Source organism: Eumetopias jubatus, unplaced genomic scaffold, assembly GCF_037043125.1.
Source record: "Eumetopias jubatus isolate StellerSeaLion01/CBP00866 unplaced genomic scaffold, mEumJub1_p1.0 scaffold_8, whole genome shotgun sequence".
Classification (NCBI taxonomy): Eukaryota; Metazoa; Chordata; class Mammalia; order Carnivora; family Otariidae; genus Eumetopias; species Eumetopias jubatus.
Window position 1 is genome coordinate 12583206 of NW_028274814.1, and position 19738 is coordinate 12602943.

A 19738-nucleotide genomic window follows, 5' to 3' on the forward strand; every position below is an offset into this window, starting at 1 on the left:
TTTAAATGGCCTGTATATATTTAGCAGCATAATTATGCAAATGCTACCATGTCTATGACTGTAAATATCCTTCAGGAGCAGTTACTTAGCATCGAGTCCTGAAACAATTTCTTAAGAATTCTGGTTGAAGTGCTCAGAATTCACCCCTAAATTTACTTCTCTGCTGGGTGAAGGTGTGGCTCACAGGTCTCCCTCATCAGGCAGAATATTGCACAATGGTAAAAAGTATGGATTCTTTAATAGATACGGACATTCTATGCCACTCACTGGCTCTGTGACCTTGAGGAAGTACTTAAACTCTCTGAGCCTCGGTTTCTGCATCTGTAAACTAGGGATGATGAGGGGCACCTGGGTGGTGAAGTCGGTTGGGTGGCCAACTCTTGATTTGGCTTGGGTGGTGATCTCAGGGTCCTGGGATCCAGCCCGGCATTGGGCTCCGCGCTCAGCTGGGAGTCTGCTTCAGGAGTCTCTCTCTCTCTCACCCTCTGCCCCTCCCCCCCATGTGCTTGCTCTCTCTCTCTAAAATAAATAAATAAATCTTTAAAAAATCGGGATGATGACAGTATGTAGATGATACTATCTCTTTGGCAAGAAATGGGCAATACTGGTTCTAATAAAGTGCTGTGTCACTGAATATCCAGATTTTATTTCTCACATCCCTTCTGAATTCATTGATGACAACAGGTAAAATGCTTAACCTCTTTCAGACTCAGTTTCTTTGACTAGATTTTTATTATGTTGGCTTCTTTCAACCAATTTAGGCTAGATAAATTTCCTCTATCAAAATTAGCTCCCCTATTACCATATGAAATTTGGAGGGTCTTTAAAATGCACTGGGCTGGTAAGTTACACACAAAAAAGGATGTATTAGAAAAGAAATTTAAATACTCAGAGGGTCTCATTCCCCAGAAGATTTTTGCTGATCTTAGTTACCACTCCTGAATGGGTATTAAATCTAAACCATCCTATTCTCATGCAAATTCAATGCTTTATCACCCGAGATGACAGAGAGTGACACATTCTTTCCATTTCCCAAGGCCAGATGAGAAAGCAAAATTGCACTCCGTACGGAAAAACACAAATTGCCATTTCAGACGTTAAAACTTGAACCACTCACTCCTTCTTTTCAGTGGCAGATCAATTACCATGAGCTCCTGATCTATTTGTCCAAATGGTTTCTGCTGATCACAATTTTCTTTCCTTTTGTTCGGATTTACACTAACGATGCCGCTGTTCGACCCACGCTCTGCAGGCCCACACTGAGTGCGGTGTGCGTCTGCCCCCCCTTTGGCACGGGTATTGGTCTGCGCCACTTGACCCCCATGGATTCAGAAACTCTTTGCAGACCAGGATGGCCTTTGATCCTACTCTGTGGCTTCTCCGTGTTGCCCGGGGGGCTATTCCCTTGGTTTGACCCTGCAGATCAGCCCTCAATCACTCACAGGCACAGACCACCCTGGGCTGCCCTCACCACCTTACCTGGTCTCTCTATCTTTGGGTATGGTAGCCGTGCTGTAGGCAAACACTTGCTTCTCAACTAGAGGAGGGCCGAAGTCCACGATGCTGGCTAATCCTGGAGTGGTCCGCGGCTTTTCAATGTACACCAAGGTGCCTGGCTCCTTCTTGAAGGTCTGGCGGCTCGGGGAGGCCCGATCTGGCTGCAAGGTGTGAGGGGGCCCATGGGCGTTATGGTGGGCGTGCATGTCTACCATTCTCAGGTCGCTGACTCGGTGAGGAGAGGCGGGGGGTGTTTTGGAGCCCAGAGTGGGCAAGTGGCTATCTGGATATTTCCTCGATTTCTGTCTGTACAGCGACTGCTCCATATGCATTTCCGCTTGCAAAGAAGGGTTGCAGTAAGCACTTGCCGAGCGGATTGCTGTGCGGTGATACGCAATGATGTGATCAGGGACATCTAGCGGGTGCCCGCCATGGGAAGAGGCTATGCTCATCCGTCCCTCGTGATAAAGGTAAGGATCAGTATAGAAGCCCTCATTCCGGTACATCGCAATGTTCTTGCCGCTCATGTCTTCATCCGGCTTTACATCTCTTCTTTCCAAAATGGCGCTCGGGCTGGGTGAGATGGATCTGGAGACTGGCAGGCTGGAGAGTCTGTCCCTGGGGATGGTGGCGTTGCCAGGAACAACCATGGGGCGGGTGCCCCCATAAGGAATTCTGGATGGGGAAGGAGGCATGGAATGGGGTACAGGAGTGGACGGTGGAGAATTTGGAATGGCATGGGGTGGATGAGCTGTGGATCCAGGTCGAGAGGCACCAGGGCCATCTCCTCTTGCATAAACAATTTCTCTCTGCATCTGAAAATAAAACAAGAAGTTAGAAAATCTACTTTGATATTCATGTTTTTAGAGAAGTCCCAGGGTGAGTGTGGCTTTCCTGCGGCAGGAGGCTGAACGGCCCCTCCTTCAGCAGCGTGTCCACACTCTGATCTCCGGAACCGATAACTACGTCACCTTCCATGGTCGGGGGGGGACTCTGCAGATATTCCTTTGTAAGAATACTGAGCCAGGAAGATTATCCTGGGTCATCCAGATGGACCCAATGCTACCAAACTAACATGTGGAAGAGGAAGGAGAGGGCCAGAGTCAGCGAAGGAGGTGTGAGGACAGCAGCTGGGTCAGAGAGAGACTGAAAGATGCTCTGCCACTGACTGTGAAGCTGGAGGAAGGGCCCAGGAGCCCAGGGATGCAGGTAGCTTCTAAAAGCTGGGAAAAGGAAGGAAATGGACTCTCCCTGACAGCTTCCAGAGCGAGTGTGGTTACTGCTGACACCTTGATATTAGCCTGTAAAACCCACTCTGGACTTTTGACGTCTACAACTGTATGATAGTGGTTTTAAGCCACTAAGTTTGTAGTCGTTTGTTACAGCAACCACAAGAAACCCCCAATAAAGAGCTCGACATTGTGAGGTTTGGGGAAAATAGTGCAGGGGTTTAAATTTTTCAGGTCATAGCTTCTCTGAGACACTCAATAAATGTGGGTCTAATGTATGAAAAGTGCCAAAATCATATTTTCTAAAATTTCTCCTGGGCATATTTTCTAACATTAGCCCTGGAAAATAGTTAAAAGCATCTTTCCCATCCTTCCAAGCAGATGCAATCTAGGGACATGGCCAGGGAGGGTAAGAAGATGCATAGGGAAAACTTGGAGGTAAGTTTCATTCATTCACCAACTCTTCACTTGAGCCTAGGAGAAACCAGCTCCAAGACACTGGGAGACAATAATGATCTGGGAGATAACTATGCAACTGGAGGAAAAATTCATAGTGGGGAGAAAAACTGGAAGGAAATCTCAGGCATGGTGGAGAGAGGGAAACCTGAGGAGCCTCTCTGGGGCTGCCATGTCATAAGGAGCCTGATGGAGTCATCCGTCATAAGCCAGCTACTTCTTGCCCAGGCAGCAGTGACTTCTGGGCTGTGTCATGAGCATCCAGTTCAGGAGAGTGAGGACTCCCGCGGGGTCTTTCACTAGCTATCCTTTGGAAGAAACAATGGCTAAAGAATCAGTGACTCGAGAATCACAGACACGGAGAACAGATTGGTGGGTGCCAGAGGCAGGATATTGGGGTTGGGTGAAATGGGTGAAGGGGCTCAAAAGATATAATTTGCAGTTATAAAATAAAATCTCATGGGGATGTAATGTACAGCACGGTGACCATAATTAATAATACTGTATTATATATCTGAAAGTTGCCAGAGGAGTAGATTTTAAAGGTTCTCATCCCAAGAAAAAACGTGTAACTATATATGGTGATGGATGTTAACTAGACTTATTATCGTGGTGATCATCTGCAATATATACACATATTAAATCATTATGTTGTACATCTGAAACTAATATAATGTTTTTGTCAATTATATCTTAATAAAAAAAGAATCAAGTTAATGGGGCAAGGGGAAACTAATTTGCAATTACACTACTGTGTGTAGCAAGGGGCAGTTAAATAAAGAAATACAGATTAATTCAAAGTGTGACTATCTGATACTTTTTGTTTTGGTTAAAACCCAAGAGGGTAATAACTAACTCACTGAGCTTCTCCAAATGGCTGCAGGAGAAAGGATGGACAGCTATAACAGGAGCATTCCCATCCAGACCTTGGGAGATGTGACAGACAGGGAAAGCATGAACGGTTGGGGGGGGTGGGGGGGTGAGGCAGGGGCACGAGGAGAGAGAAGGTGGGTTCTAGTGAACAAAAACCGAAACAAGCAGTCAAGAGACCCATGGTGTGAGTGATGGGGAACGAGAAAAGAAAAAGCGGGGCAACGGGAGAAGGCTGAAAATGAAGCAGCGCCCACCGTTCTGAATACAAACCAATTCCTTATTTTACAAATTCATTCATTTAGCAAGCAATATTTACCATGCACTTGCTAAGAACCACGAATTGTTCTAGGATACGGTTCTGACCCCAAGTTCCTGCCCTTGAGAAGGTACATTCTTGTGTACATCTCTTAGATGCACATAGGGGAAGAAACCTCAGGAATCCCACAGCTTCCTTATCTCGTCTCTGGACGACTCCAGCAGTGTAGAATCCCTAGCCTGGGAGTTTTACACATCATGGTGGATTTCATCATGGAAAAGACCAATAAAAAAAAAAAAAGGCAAGCAAGATGCACATACGTAGCAACCAAAAGGAACCCTTTCAGGGTGTTTTACCTGAGCACCACTGAATAGGCTCCTGTCCCCTTGGGAGGCCAACCGTTTCCGGGGACCCGAGTATGCGTGCTCTTCGCACGCAGTTACAATTTTATCTTCATTAGCCCCACATCCCCAACACACGCACTCCCACGATAGCCTAATCTGTGCCCCCCCCCAAATCAAACTTGGGCCATCCTTAGGCTGTCACCCCTGGGACTCTCTCCCTATATCCTGGCTCCTGTGGATCCAAACCAAGGCTGAGGGTCAAGATTGAGCCACAGGTGCATCTGCTCCACATGGCCCAGCCCCGAGGCTCTAGCCCACATGGTCCTCTCTGTCCTCACTCACTTGACACCCTCATGACTCAGATGCTCAGGCCTTAGACCAGGAGGGCAGTCCCAAGGTCAGTGTGTGATGGTACACCTGATTCTCCTCCCACAATGGCTGAGCAACCATACGACAGAAGCTTTGCAGCAGATCTGCACAGATCCTCTACACACACCCTTTATTCCTTCCTATCTTCCACAAGGCAAGGCTCAGTGAAAAGAAATGTGGTAACAAGGCAGGGCTTCACAGAGCATAAAATACAAGAGGGACTGGCTTAGGCAGCAGCACATGTCTGGCCAAATTCCCCATGCCATCAGACCACGCAATGCAAGATTCAATCCAAGCGAAGGTAAAGATCAATTCATACAGATTCATACATGTGTATAAGGCAGAACACAGTGGTCAAGGCAAATCAAGTGCAACAAACGGTAGGTATTATTGTCACCATTGATATCAATTAAAAAAAAAGGTTTCAGATGTCTAGAACCCATTTAGGATAAACAATAATTCAAACTGCGAGTCCTCTTTATCTGGCTTCAGATTACATCAGGATTTGGGGGATCCTGAGCCCAATTAACACACAGTGAATGCCCCCCCCACCACCTTTTCTGGCAAAAGAGTAGGAAGACATATTAAGAATCTGAGTAGTACAAAACTGTCTAGAAGGATAAAGAATATTAATGAAAGGAGAATGTAAAATTGATTTTAATTAATGAAAGTTGAGTACATTTCTTTTAAAACAACTGGGATGCCTGCATAGATATTAAAACAAAAAGATTTGCTGATGTGAAAAGAAATGGCTGGGCGGTACATTATAGAACTAACTTTCAAAATAAAACACAAAAAAATCTCATTGGACTTTCTTGATATCGTGTATAGAAGAATTCAGAAAGAAATGTAAGAATTAACAATAATTCTGATACACTGTGCACTCATACGGGAATGCGGGCAATAGTCAAGATATTTAACATCCAGTAGCTAGTATTACATGGGTACCAACCGAGCAGAATGGGACTTTAGCCAACAAGGATGGATCCTAGCCATACACAATCAGCATCATGTATCTGATGGTAATGCTGCTTATCAGCCTTTGCCTGGTCCACTTTAAACTAATCTCGCCATCACCCAACAGGGTCACTGAAAGAATCACCGTCCACCTGAGTCATCCACAATGGACGTGAATGCAAGCACTCAGCTATGACAGAACAGGCGGATCTCCATCAATCCGGGTGACTTGGAGGTTGGAAGCCTTTGGAAGAATTCTTACCTTGCTTTGCCAAGCTATGACTGACTTTCCAGGACTGAGTTTTAAAAAAGAACCCATGATAATTTCATCCTCAGCTCTATAGAGAGCCCAGAAAGAGAATGACACGATGTTTCCATTATACAGTGGGAAAATGTTTTAAACCTACAACGACAGTGAACCTTTAAAATCTGAAAACCTCGGTTCATACACTAAAGGATATGGATCGACCAAAGGCGGTCACTCTTAAAACGAGGGATGGGGAGATGGAAGATGAAAAGAGAACCTTTTTCAAGTCTTCACTGTGATTTCCCAAGGAGACCACTTGCTATTCTAATAAAAAGTAGGCTTCATTCATATACTCTGGGAGCTATTCACTGTCTGGTTGACAATTAGGATGATGACTAAGATTCTATGATACATAGTTTTTAAAAGTTTCAGCCTTATATGCTAGTGTTCTTCCCATGGAGATACCTTCCTGCAATCAGGCACCCACACAGTTTTGTTCTGTTTTGTTGTTTAACTGGTCTTTTTTTTGGCCAATGAGTACAGAAATGGCATTAAATGCATATTGAGTTCTTCCTGCGCTAGTCCTCAAAGTCAGACCTCTTAGGAGAAAATTATATCCAACTTTAAAGAAATTAGTAAAACACACACACACACACACACACACACAATCACACACAGTTCTTACCCACCTTAATATATCTGCCTCCCTTCTCCCACTAGTCTCTCTGATGTCACTAATCTTCTCCATCATTTCTCTCAAAATATCTGGATACGTTATGTCACTGACACTTTTGTCACGGAAGATTTCAACACTAATGTCTTTACGTGAGCCTTGAAGGATTTCATTTTACAGCAAGAAAAACAGAACCGAAACCCAAGAATAAAGGTTCTTTTAACACCTTACCAGAATCCAACACAGATCTCTATTTGCCCGCGCCTCGGCCCAAAGAAAATGCTCATTATCTACACTAGACACAATGGCAATGTATGAACTAGACTGTTCTCCCTCATTCACCTACTTTGGAGGGCATGGTCTCTCCCTCCTACCATGACCACCCAAACCCCTGCTCCCTCTTGGTTGAGCGCTTCGAGTTCTTGTAAACAGCAGAGTTTCTTCCAGAGCTCAGCACCGTGCCTTTGGCTGAGAGTCGCTCTCCCTGCCCACAGCACAGACCTCAGCAAGCTGTCTGGCCCATACTTCCTAGAGGCCAGATAAAATCTGGGGCAGTTTCAAATTAATTATCTGAAATTTGAGTTAGGAATCCTAACATATATCTATATTTCATTTCTCCAAAACCCAGTGAGTTAAATCAAACATTGCTCATTTAGAAGTTTCTTGAATGTAAGGTAAGAAGGGGCAAAAATCTTAGAATTCTTTCTGGAAAGAAAAAAAAAAAAAACCTAGCATGCAAAATGTTTATTTCAAATCATTCTGGGAAACTGTCTCATGTAATCATGTCTCTGTGTGGACTATTTAAAATATATATATATTCTTTGCGGAAAGGGAGTATTATGCACAGTTTATTATATTTCAAACCCCACCCTTCCAAGTCTAGAATTTGTAAACATACCACTCAGTCAGACCACACAATGAAGTAACCAGACAAAACTGAAAAGGATTCTTATGAGACTCTTTCATCCTCAGAGAATTAAAGCCACTTACTTTGTCTTAAGGAAATCACCTGTATTACTAACGCCGTGAAAAAAAGCACATTGGCTCAGCTCCCAATTACGCGAGTCCTTTGTTTGCTGGCTTCATCTAAATCCTCAGTTCCACATTTGGATATTTTGGACAGCTTTCTCTTCAGGGAAGAAATCGCAAAGGCCACAGATCCTAAAATGTTCCCCGCTTGAGTGTTTACAACCAGTGAAGACCATTTTGTTTTACCCAGTCTTCCGAGTGAGACTGTCACAGGCGTGGATGAAAAGTAGTCCTCCCCATGATAAGCCAATTTCTCCTCCCCTTGGAAATTAGTCACTGAGTAACCTCAGCTCACATCCAACCACAGGCTACCTCATGGGTGACTCAGGCCTTTAACAATTGCTTACATGGAAAACACACACACCAACGAACAACCTCTGAGAGGCTTAGGTAAATGGGCTAACAGTGAAGGAAATACTACAAACCAGATTTGACCCAGGCAAACAGGATCCTTCCCAAGCAGACAACCAGCCACCGCAAAGGCGGCAGAAACCCCAGTACGCTCCTTACCACGTTGGGCCACCTCTCAGATTGTGTTCTGCTGGGAAAATCGAGATAGACCAGCACCCCAACACTCATCCCCCGGCCAGACTTTTGAAGTGGGCGGACTGGTGAGCCAAGGAAACACGAGCCTCTCCCCCTGGTTTAGACGAGCAGAAAGAAAACAGAAGGGTGATGAAGGCGGCTATTAATTAACCAGCCTGGTTCTACCAAGCTGAACTTTGGGTGGCAGCCACGCAGCAGCCCCACACTGCACCACGCCAGCAGCTACTGCAGTCCTTCTGGGACACATACCTGAAAGGAGAGGGAAAGGAAGGTGGGGGATGGGAGCGCGGCCAGGAGGGGATTCGAGAAGGAGACCAGAGGCCCGAGCCCGTGGGCCCCACCCTCAACAAGGCGGAGGAGGGGAGGCTGGGAGCCCTCTCCAGGGACGCCGCTCCCCAGGCTACTGATGTCAATGCAGCCGTTCCCTCGAAGGGGGGCCGGCGCGAGAAGGTGCGAGAAGGTGCGTGTGCCCGACAAGAAGTGGCTTGTGCCGTGCCGAGCAGAGGACAGGCATTAACACGTTGCTAACAAAGGTGAGGGAGGAAAAGCATTTCCGTAGCTGGCGGGCAGGCTCTGCGCCATCACCAAGCCTCTGAGCCCTCAGGGACCGAGTGGGGAGCCAGCGCCGGGAGACGCGCGGGGCTGGGCTCCCACTGGCCTCGCGCCCCAGCCCACGACCAAGCTCTGGGAAGCCTGCGCATTTTTCAAACATTTTAAGGCTTTGCGAGGCTGTTCTCGCCGCCCCAGAGAATTCCATGACGTCTCTCAGGTTCAAATCCCATCGGCCGGGGGGCAGGCCTTCTTCAGCAACTGTTTACTGCGAACGAGCGCTTTGTGGTTCCGAAGGGAGGGGGACCGCGGAGCGCGGGACACCGCCCCCCTCCTAAGATGTCTCCTTAGAAATGATATTTGGACGAGGTGGTTGCAACGGACGCCACCGAAGAGGTGGGAAAAGAGCGGCAGGAAGGTGTGAAAACCCTTGTTTGGATTTTTGGATCGCATCAGCCAGGGTTATGTGATTTCTCACCAGCGGACCGCAAGCACACACCCTCGGCCCCTGACGCATCTGGCATGCATTCGGCCCGTGTGGTTTCTTCAGCCAAACACACGCTTTCCAGGAAAGGGGGCTGTCGGGGCTCGTCTCCCTTGTCTGATTCAGCCACGATCCCACCCCTACCACCACGTCCCCAAAGACCCTGTTTTATGGCCTAAGGCGTCCTAAGCGGCGTGGCTCTCGTACTCATCGACCTGCCTGTAAGAATGAATGAACAGACGCGCAGCGCCGAGGTCACGCCGGCCCCCCGAAAACAGACGCACCGCGCTCCCACCGCTGTTTCCCCCAGCGCGTCACGCCCGACGCAGCCCAGGAGCCCAGGCGCACCGCGGCAGAGACGGGGGGGGGGGGGGGGGGAAGGCCGGGGGCTTCCGCGGACCGTGCTGCCACGCAAGTCAGGGGGTGCAAGGCCAGAGAAAGTCCGGCTCACCTCTCCCTCTCGTCCTTCCTGTCCTGGTCAGAGCAATTTCCTTTCACCTCCCAAATGCTTCAGGGCACGGTCTGGAGACCGCACGCAGGGCTTCGCCATTAGGAGGGCTGTAATTCCCAGTCAGGAGCTGGAAAGCGGGCCCAATCCTGCGGTGAATCAGGATGAGTTACGCCCTCTGGTAAGAAGCACGCAGGTCATGCTAGAGGCCGGGGGCGGGGGGGAGGGGGGAGGGCTGTCACCATCCTGAGGTCCTAGAGTCCCAGCTGGGGGACCAGGCAGGCTAATTTCCGGGGCCATATGCTGGTGCGGGTAGAGACTCGGCTTCACCTGTCTGGCTCGTGCTCTCCAGAGAACAGCTCTCTCAGCCTAACTCCCCAGGAAATTTGGCTCAGTCTGGGTGTGGCCCACCACTAATTCCCCGCACGCTGGGCCCTCTCTTCACCAGACCCTCCCCAGCATGACCTACCCTGGGATGCTACAGCCTCTGTGAATCTGTTCTTCCCAGCGGTGTATTAAAGTGTTCTACTATCGATTCTCCTTCTTCCTTCATTAACTGGCACCATAAGCAAAGTGGAAGCAATTTATTTCTTTTGAGTTAGTATTCAAAAAGAACATGCTAGTAAATATTCAGCATTACCTCAACAGGAAATAATTTTTATGCTCTGGTAAGGTTAACAGTCTTGTGAAATTTATTTCTATTTCCTCTCTCATTCATTTCTTTATTGGCTTTTTTTAAAAAAATTACATATGATAAAAGGAAATCTAAAATGTGCTTATAAGCATGAAGATGGCATTGTGAAGGGAAGTAATTATGGTGTCGGAAAATCTCAAGTTCATCTTGCTTACGCTGTTAAAATTGGACAGACGGTCATTTGTGAGGTCTTAGCGAAACTATTAATGTTTCATTTGATCATAAATGGAATGTCTCCCAGACACGAGACAGACAGACTGTTGCCAAAATTATTTAATTCTCAGGAAAGAGATGGTCCAGTCATCGGTTAGCTGATGGCTATATTTAAAATGAGCGTTATTCCCACAAATATTTTGACACGGGAAACTCCGCTGAGCTCTCCAGTAAAGCAGACCTGGCTGACTTAACACTGTACCCAATGGCGATTAAAGATGCGAGTCTGGAAGAGACTAAAGTAACGTTAAATAAATCATTTAACTTCCAAGCCACAGTCAGTAACTATGTGGAGCTGCAAGACAGATAAAAGAAAAATGTGCTTGTCTCACCGATACTCAATCTTGTTCTGGGATACTCCTGTATCACCCAGGCCAAGAACAACCTCCTTTTGTACCCAAAATAGTTAGTTTGTAAAAGGGTATCTTCTTTCTACCACTTGTTACAGATAGTGCAAATAACTTCTCGAGTCTCATCTCCAGGCCTCTGCACATCCCCTTGGTAATGTATGGACACTATTCTTTTATACAGGACTCCCTTTTGGAGCTTCTTGATTGTTGCTAGTGGTTAAGTCGTTTCTGTCACCCAAATACAACTTTTCAGTGCCTTCGACTTTATTTTTCCTTTTACGACTGTTCTCTAAACTCCTCTTTAGCTTGTCAACATGCACTCTGCAATATATAAGACATTGCTTTGTTTATGGACAGCACTTCTTGTTCTATAAAGGATTTTAGATGGTGAGGCCCACTCATACACATGATAATCACCCGGCAGTTTGCAGCTCACACAGGGCTTTCAATTGTGATTTTATTTCAAGGGCCTCAGAACTCCGTGAAATACATAGGTCAGGTGTTCCTATCCCCGTTTGATTGGTTAGGAAATGGAAGCATAAGGAGTTAAGAACGCTGTCCAAGGACGCCTGGCTGGCTCAGTCGGGGGAGCATGCGAATCTTGATCTCAGGGTTGTGAGTTCGAGCCCCATGGTGGGTGTAGAGATGACTTAAAAATAAAATCTTAAGAGAAAGAAAAGCAAGCAAGCAAGCAAGCAAAACTTGCCCTATGTCACATGGCGACAAAGCAGAGAAGTAACAAGAATGCGCATCTTCAGCCTCGCCACTGTGTCGCTGCTTCTTTCACAGTGTAAGTGCGAAATCCCATGTCCTCCAGGACACTGCGAGCTGTTCTGAGAGGAATCCTGTCGCCCCCAGCCCCTCCCTGCAGGGACTACTAAAGGTTCATCTGCTTGAGCTCTGACCTTCAGTGTGCAGTGTGCTGAACTCTGCTGGAGAAGCACCTCACCTGCATCCCTCTCTGATCCAGATTTTCACAGCAAAGGAAAAGAACAGGAGACATCTCAGTGGGCTTAGGATCTAATTATCCAGACGCTCTCTTGATTACCATTAGATTTTATCTACTTGCCTCAAGATAAGTTACATGTAGGGGCGCCTGGGTGGCTCAGCTGGTTAAGCATTCGTCTCTTAATTTTGGCTCAGGTCACGATCTGGGGGCGGGTGTCGTAGGATCGAGCCCCATGTCGGGCTCCCCACTCAGCAGCAAGTCTGCTTCTCTCCCTCTCCCTCTGCCCCTCTAAAATAAATAAATCTTAAAAAAATGAGTTATATGCATGTTAGTATATATTATGTTTATATACATTACACTTCCATATACTTATATATTCTGTAGCGCTAATTATCACTATGTAGATATCACTATGCCTCATATGTTACACATATATATGTGTAAACATGTACGCACACACACACACACACACACACACACACACTTCCATTAGTCATAGACGCCAGATTACTTATGGGACAAAATGTCTAGGCATCATTTGATTAACATTCCTCACCACTCTGACTTCCACCCCAGCGCCAGGTGCCATTCCTGGGACCACACCTCTCAGGAGGTGCAGTAATCACTGGAAGATGCACTACGATCCTGTTACTATATCCTCTGCCCCCTAACCTTTCACTAGGGAAACTAATCGAGTTGATTATGTTATTAGGTGGAAAAAGTTGATACAACACTCTATAGCTTTAGGATGGTCCCAACAGTGTAAGAAGTCTTTTAAAAAAATATTTCAGTTTAATGCTGTAACACCCCCTCACCATATCTCAACTTAAACAGCAAAGTGATGACAATCTACGTAGGATTTTAGGCTCTACAGCCGCAGCTTAATGACAGGTATTTTTTCAGTAGAGAAAATGGTGGTGAACAAGTTGATGAGTGGAGGATGTCGAGCTGGAAACCAATGGTCCTTCACTCCCGGTCTGTCACTGTCCTGTCACATCCCGAGACTCCCGTGGCAGTGTCTGAGCAGTCTTCGTGTTCTAACACCCAGTGTTCCCTGGTAGGTGTCACCCCTTGGGGTCCACTCCGTGTCCCTCTGCACCTCTCTTTCTTTCCTCACAGCTTTTCTAGAAATGGACCCTGCGGACCCAGGTTACAATCAAGGCCCTTCTCACGGCATCACCCCCCCACCTGTTTTCATGTCAATCAAAGCAGGACACCTGCTGGCTCTGTGACCAAGTAATAGAACAAACACACAATACGAGGTGAGTTACGTCAGCAGAGCTCCAGTTTAAAAGGGGATCTTATAGGTAGCCTCTGATGAGAAGTTTTTTAGTTGTGTTGTTATTTTGACCTTCGGCTGAACAATATTAGCTAATGTGTCAAAGGCAGCAAGAAGCACGGGAGGGAAGAGCCCCAGAGGATTACACTGAAGGACAATAATTCACAAATCCACCAAGTTCAACTCGCCCTCAAAAGAAACACGAAAAACAACAATGCAGATCCAGCTCAAAACAGCCCGTGTGCCAATTCTTCGTGGGTTCAGAAGAGCCAACTGCTCTTCTTGCAGCAGCAACTTTCAAAACCAGAAGAGGTTCCATGGGTATTCCAGGTGTACCGAATGTGTGAACTGAGAAACTTCTCTCGTGTCAGACTGAAAATAGATGCCATCTGTTGCACAGTTACAGAGGCTCATCCATTTTCCCAGTTCTCAGTAGTTATGGAAAAAATCTAAAAGATTTCAGGTTTATAAATTAAATGAAAAAAAAAATTAAATGAATAGACCTTTGAGAACGCATCTGTTTTCCTTGGGTTTGACGGGAGTCTCTGGCAAAGAACATGAGAGTACCTGCTAATTTGGATGAAGCCAGTGGCCCTGAATGCCCCCAATTCGGGGTGTCTTCCTGCAGTCCATGCAGCATGGTGGAACCTGCCTTCTGATCCAGATGTTAACCTCAGGTTCACTATATATATATAAACAAGAAGTCTGATCTAGATGGTCTCTAAACTATCCCATTCTGTGACCCCATGGAATAGTTACCGAATAGCCCTAGGCATTCAAAGCCCGGGGTTAAGGCCAATGAGGGAACGAGGATCTTTAAGACAGACTTCTTACATTTTTAAGAGCTTACATTCTAGTAGGGATGATGAGGCATGTACCTGAATATTCAAAATCAGACAAAGCAAGAATAACTGGCAAGTGTTAAATGAGTGCAATACACAGATACTCTCGGAATCTGTACAAGAGTAAGATTCTTCTGGCTGGAGAGTTGAGGAACACTTCTCCGAAGAGGTGAGATTTAAATGAATCCCAAAATTATGAGGAGAATTTCAGGAGATAAGGAAGAAAAAGGTTAGGTAGTCCAGGCAGGAAGGAAGGCATGATTAGAGACAAGAGCGATGGATGCCAGGTATCCTGGGGGAACGGGTAGGCCTCTCACCCAAACACCAAAGGGTTCTCCAAAGTCAACATACATCAGAATCAGCCCGAGCACTTGCTCAAACACAGACGAATGAGCCCCATGTCCAGAGTGTCTGATAGAGCAGGTCTGAGAATTTGCAATTCTAACAGGTCCCCAGGTGCTGCGGAGCTGCTGGTCCCCGGAACTTCTTTAAGAACCACGGCTCTAGGGAGCAGAGGGAGTGGTAAGCTCACATCAAAATCTCCATTCCACGGTGGGTTTGGTTAAATCCTAATTCCGAAAGCTGACCTTACTAAACTTTGGGTGGCGATGATAATTACCTAGGATTTCTCTATGAATAAATATTTTCATTTAAATCTGCGCAGAGAAGATGGAAAGATAGCGAGGGAACTGTTTGGAAACTTCCTATTTACCAAATGCTTTCCGCAATTACCTCATGTAATTCCCAGCAGATTCCCACCAGATGAACATTATGGTCCCCATTTTACAGATGAGGAACTGGGGCCCAGCGACATCAAGACTCCTACCCAAAGGCAAGTAACAGGGCCAGGATCTATGAAGGGCCAGAAAAATGTTATACTGTAGCAGTAAGAAATCAGTGTAGAGGCTTGATCGTCTCTGAACCCTCTTCAAAGGAAGGCAGCGGGTCAAGGACCACTGAGATCAGTATTCTTTCCATCTCAAATCAGGTTCAGAAATACCTGAACAGAGTCATTGGTATTGAAGCTTGCAGAGACACAAGAGAACAGTAACGTGCTCCATTTCAAAGGAATACCTTCGTGTTTTCAGTTCAAATATCCCGTCAGCCAGCAAGCCAGTGGACATGGCTCGGAAATCTGAGATGGTCAGCAAAACCACCACTTCTCCTTATTTGGAGAACTAACAGCCTCAAAGACAAGCAGTTTAGGAGTCGTGCATACCCCGAGGCTGGGCTTGGCAAGCCTCTCCGCCCACGCCCTGCTCGGCCTTGCCCTTGCTCGACAGCTGGGGGAGGTTAGCCAGCCACTGCAGCTTCCCCACTAGGTTCCAACGCCGCCCGAAGCCTCCTCCTCGGAGATGAGATCTGCTTCCCCCCGTGTCCCAAGGACGGCCGGACTCGGAGCATTCCTACACTCGAGGGCAGCCCTGCATTCCCGAATCTGAGTAGCTCCCGAGAAACAAACGTAGGGCTACCAGCTCAGTGACCCCACGTAAAGAAGTCACTGTCTAGGTGACAAAGTGCCCACCTCGGGCCAGGGGGCAGACACAGTCTAGTTGTCCCCGCTCCCCCAAAACACTGAAAGGAAAGAATCCTCTGCCACACAGGAGGCAAGGCAGGGGAAGAAAATGCTCTGTAATCTGTGGAGCCTTTCAAAGCTCATGACTAGTGGCCGGAGCGTCCAGCTCACTTCAAGGAGAAACAGGCTCCATCCAGGTTGACCCCCAAGGAGCTCATCTTCCCCCACGGCCCGACCCAGCCTCAGGCTTCTTCTTCTTCCTCTTCTTTGCATTAGCCTTTCCCTTACTTGTCTTCCTTTGAAGAGCGACACGGGGACACACTTTCTCCCAGACAGGATAGGAAGACAAGGGTGAATAAACAGATACGGAGTTTCTTCCCATTTGCGCCATGAGACACTGGCTTCATTCTGATGACCCTCATCATCCTCAACTTGTCCTTCAATAGACTGCAGTCTACAAACTGGTTCCCCGCCCCCCACCCCCCCAGACTGCTTAAAGGTCGAATCACCCTCTTCCATCAGCACTCCCCCCCACGGTGGTGGCCAAGGAAGGCGGTGGGTTGTGGAGGAAGGAACACTGGATTATGAATGAAAAGACTGTTTCCCCTCTGAAGAGCTCCTTGTTTGTGGTCTCACTGCCATGACCGTGGCTCTGCCTCCGGACTTTTCCGAGCCTCTGGTTCTGCTGCTATGCGGCTTCAGGAACACCTTCTGGGCTCACCCTCCTAGTTCTGTGAACTTCAAGTGAGCTGAATCATTCTTGTATGACTCTCGCATGCGGAGAAATGTGATCGGCATGGGTTCTTATTAAAATCGCTCACAAGCTGTGCATGGGCTCACTCAAATTGGGGCAAAATGAAGAGAATGGATAATATTCACTTTAAAATATTCATAGGAGCGTGATGAGAAGGACACACTCTCCTTTTGAGAGGCAAGAGCTCATGGGAAGATAGAACGGATTCTGAAAGTAGGAACGCCATGCTGTATGATATTCTAAAGACATATCCTTGAGAAAAAGGTCCAGTTATACGCTGTGGGCTCCCATGCAAGAAAGTGCTTTTCCTCATTCCCATTCCCGAATTGGCGATTCTGGAGCCAGATCAGGCAAGATGAAAGATTTCCAATCCCCTTTATAAGGATATGACAAGTATACCGAAGTATCACTTATTGCTAAAAATTATGGGATGGGCGATTACCCGCATCTCTGCTTTAGCTGAACACAAGTTTCTGGACGCTCTTAGAATTTCAATTACATTGTCCATTCTAGTCCTGTCCCACATTTATATTAAAAATAGTAAAATCTGTGTGCTTTAGGATAGCTCCTTGATAGAAAAACATTTAAAACATTTATCTTGCCGTACTGCTCAAAAAATAGTTTTTGGCTTTTCTTTCTCTCCCTCTTTTTTTTTTCCCTTGGTATAGTGAAGTGTGGCAATTTACTTATTTGTTTTTTGCAAAGTGTGATTTAATGTAAACGTAGAAATGCTGTTTATTGAACTTACATGTCGAGATGGCCTTACACATACGTTCACTGTATCTACATTTAAAATGCAAAAAAAAAAAAGGTTTGGGTGCTTTTTTTATTATTAAGATGCACTATATATAGAAGCTCCTATCTCTGGATAAAAATTTTCTGTCAAAATTTAAAAAAATATCAGAATACCACATTTGACTAATTTTTATGCTCTAGTCACAGAGTGATACTGAATAGAAACTTATTAGCATTTCACTAAATTTCTTCAGATCATTGTTACGAATAATAAAAATACAGAAACATTTTAAAACAACATATTTCAGTCTTAAAATGGTCAGATTAACATAATTATAGCCTGAGGTGGCCAACAGTGGCACATTTCTCATTTTCATGAGAATGCAGAGGTTCTCCCAGATCGCAAGCTAATAGGCTCCTTGGTCTAAATATATACAATAAAATCTAAAGCAAATTTCCGAAGCATTAAGATCGGAACCCTGGAGATATCTAGTAAGTAATTTGCACCGCAGTGGAGCAGAGTTTTTTGTTTTGCTGTTACACAGCTGCTAGGAAATATATTTTTAGATTTGCTTTTAAAGGCAAGCAAAAATGGTATCCACTGTGTAGATATGTATCCAGAATGTTCCCGCAGTCCCTACTGCAAGGGAGTCCACCATGTACACAATGTTCTCTCCGTCGCCTTCCTTCTTGTAAGTCAGTGCAAGAACCGTCCTAGATGCTCACCCTAGACGAAGCTATCAGACCCTGACCATGACACCCAAGGCTTTGGAGGCTTGCTTTATGAAAAACATTGAAGTTTAAACAGGTCCCTGCTAATTCTGAATTACCTCATCATTGACATCGTTACGATTTCTTATTGCTGTTTGGGTTTTTGTTTAGCGGCTCTTCCTGTGATATCAAGGGCAAATGAAAATGTACCGGTTCAAAGAGTTAAATCAGAGCAAGGAAAAGCATGAACTCCGATTTCATAGGAAAAGAAAGAAAAATGTAAAGAAAGAAATCAAGTACATGTGTCCATCAACCAACTGAGGAAAACATATTTTCTGTATTTCAGGAATATGGAGTGAGTTAGTGCTGCTCCACAATAAGGAAGGCATCCTCCAGCTTAAACGCACCCTGGACAGTCACACCTTTTATCTGGAGAGGCCTCAAATAAATAAATCTGCACAGAAATAATTAACAAACAGCTCTTCTTTTGGGCCAAAAAACAAGGTGCTGGAGTTCTTGAGAAGCCTTAAACAAGAATTAGTTTTGATTCTGACGCTGAAACGGCTCATTTTTCTCAGTGACACAATCTTTAATGACATTTTGCTCTGTCTTCACAAGCCCCTGACTGATCTGTTGTCTTAAAGCCTTGGTTTTTACACTGTTCACCACTTTGGCCATTTCCTCACACCAACTGTGTTATTACGCCTTTAACGCTTTTCTTTAAGTCAAGTTTAAATTGACTTTTTTTTTTACTTCCTGTGATGAAGCAATAATATTCATTAACTCTCAATTCTCTGTGCTACTTACTTCTCTATTACTCATGAATACATTACGTAATTATTAAAATTTAAAAACCTTTTTTTCTACGTGCCACCGAAAATCACCGGTTCCGAGTGAAAAACAACCTCGAAAGTCATCTAAGCAGTAATACGTTAATGTTTCAAGCAACGTCATGGCAGGGGCCATTTTCCTTAGCAAAGAGGCTGACTTTTAAAAATGATGTTATAATACTACACAAGCCTTTTAAGCCAATATGTATTGTTTTATTCAAAGCATCTCATAATTTGAAGCAGCTGCTGTTTTTCAGTTGACTTGATGGCTTATTCCCCTTCAATAAAAATACTGGATCATCTAAATCTGGTTAGTTCACAATCCATTTATTTTTGGTCCAGGCCCATGCATTTCCAATTAATGAGCCCCGGTCCCACCATAGACATGTGCTGCGATGGAGAGGAGGGAAGCCCAGCTCTACTCATCTACAACAATGGCTGGCTATGAGAAGGCAGACAGACAACGTTTTCTGAGATCAATCAAGTGGGACCCAGAGGGGCCAGAACGAAAGCAAGCAGGGAAGCGGTGGAGATGGGCAAAGGCTGGCCTGAGGGACAGGCGGCTTGGGCTCTGGGCCTATCTTTGTCCCGCCCTTATTTTGTGATCTTGTCATCTCAAGTCATTCCAACCATGCTAGGCCTCCTGAGTCTCACTGACAGGCGAAAGGTTATAAAAGATGATGTCTAGGACCTTCTTTCCACCTCTGAAACCCCACGATTCTAAATAAGTCAGGCCTGTTTCTTGAGGTTGCACCAACTAGGTACCTCCTAGTCACAAATGTACAGTAGCAGAGTCTTGCTCCTGCAAATTACGCGCAAGCAAAGGAATCACTGACCTGATGGGGAGAAAAGCAGGGCAGAGAGGAAACATCTTACCACCAGGTGATATGTACCTTAAAAACATTTGT

The 19738-nt window shown here is 45.8% G+C and overlaps 1 protein-coding gene across 5 annotated transcripts in view; it reads right to left on the minus strand.

The window, feature by feature from the left end:
• Positions 1–19738, minus strand: part of KIAA1217 (KIAA1217 ortholog) — a 282087-nt gene that overhangs the window by 59155 nt on the left and 203194 nt on the right. For all 5 annotated transcript variants that reach the window (XM_028114195.2, XM_028114196.2, XM_028114197.2 and 2 more), the window contains one exon: positions 1480–2312. In XM_028114195.2, coding sequence (XP_027969996.1) covers positions 1480–2312 — 833 coding nt within the window. The remainder of the gene's footprint in view (positions 1–1479; positions 2313–19738) is intronic.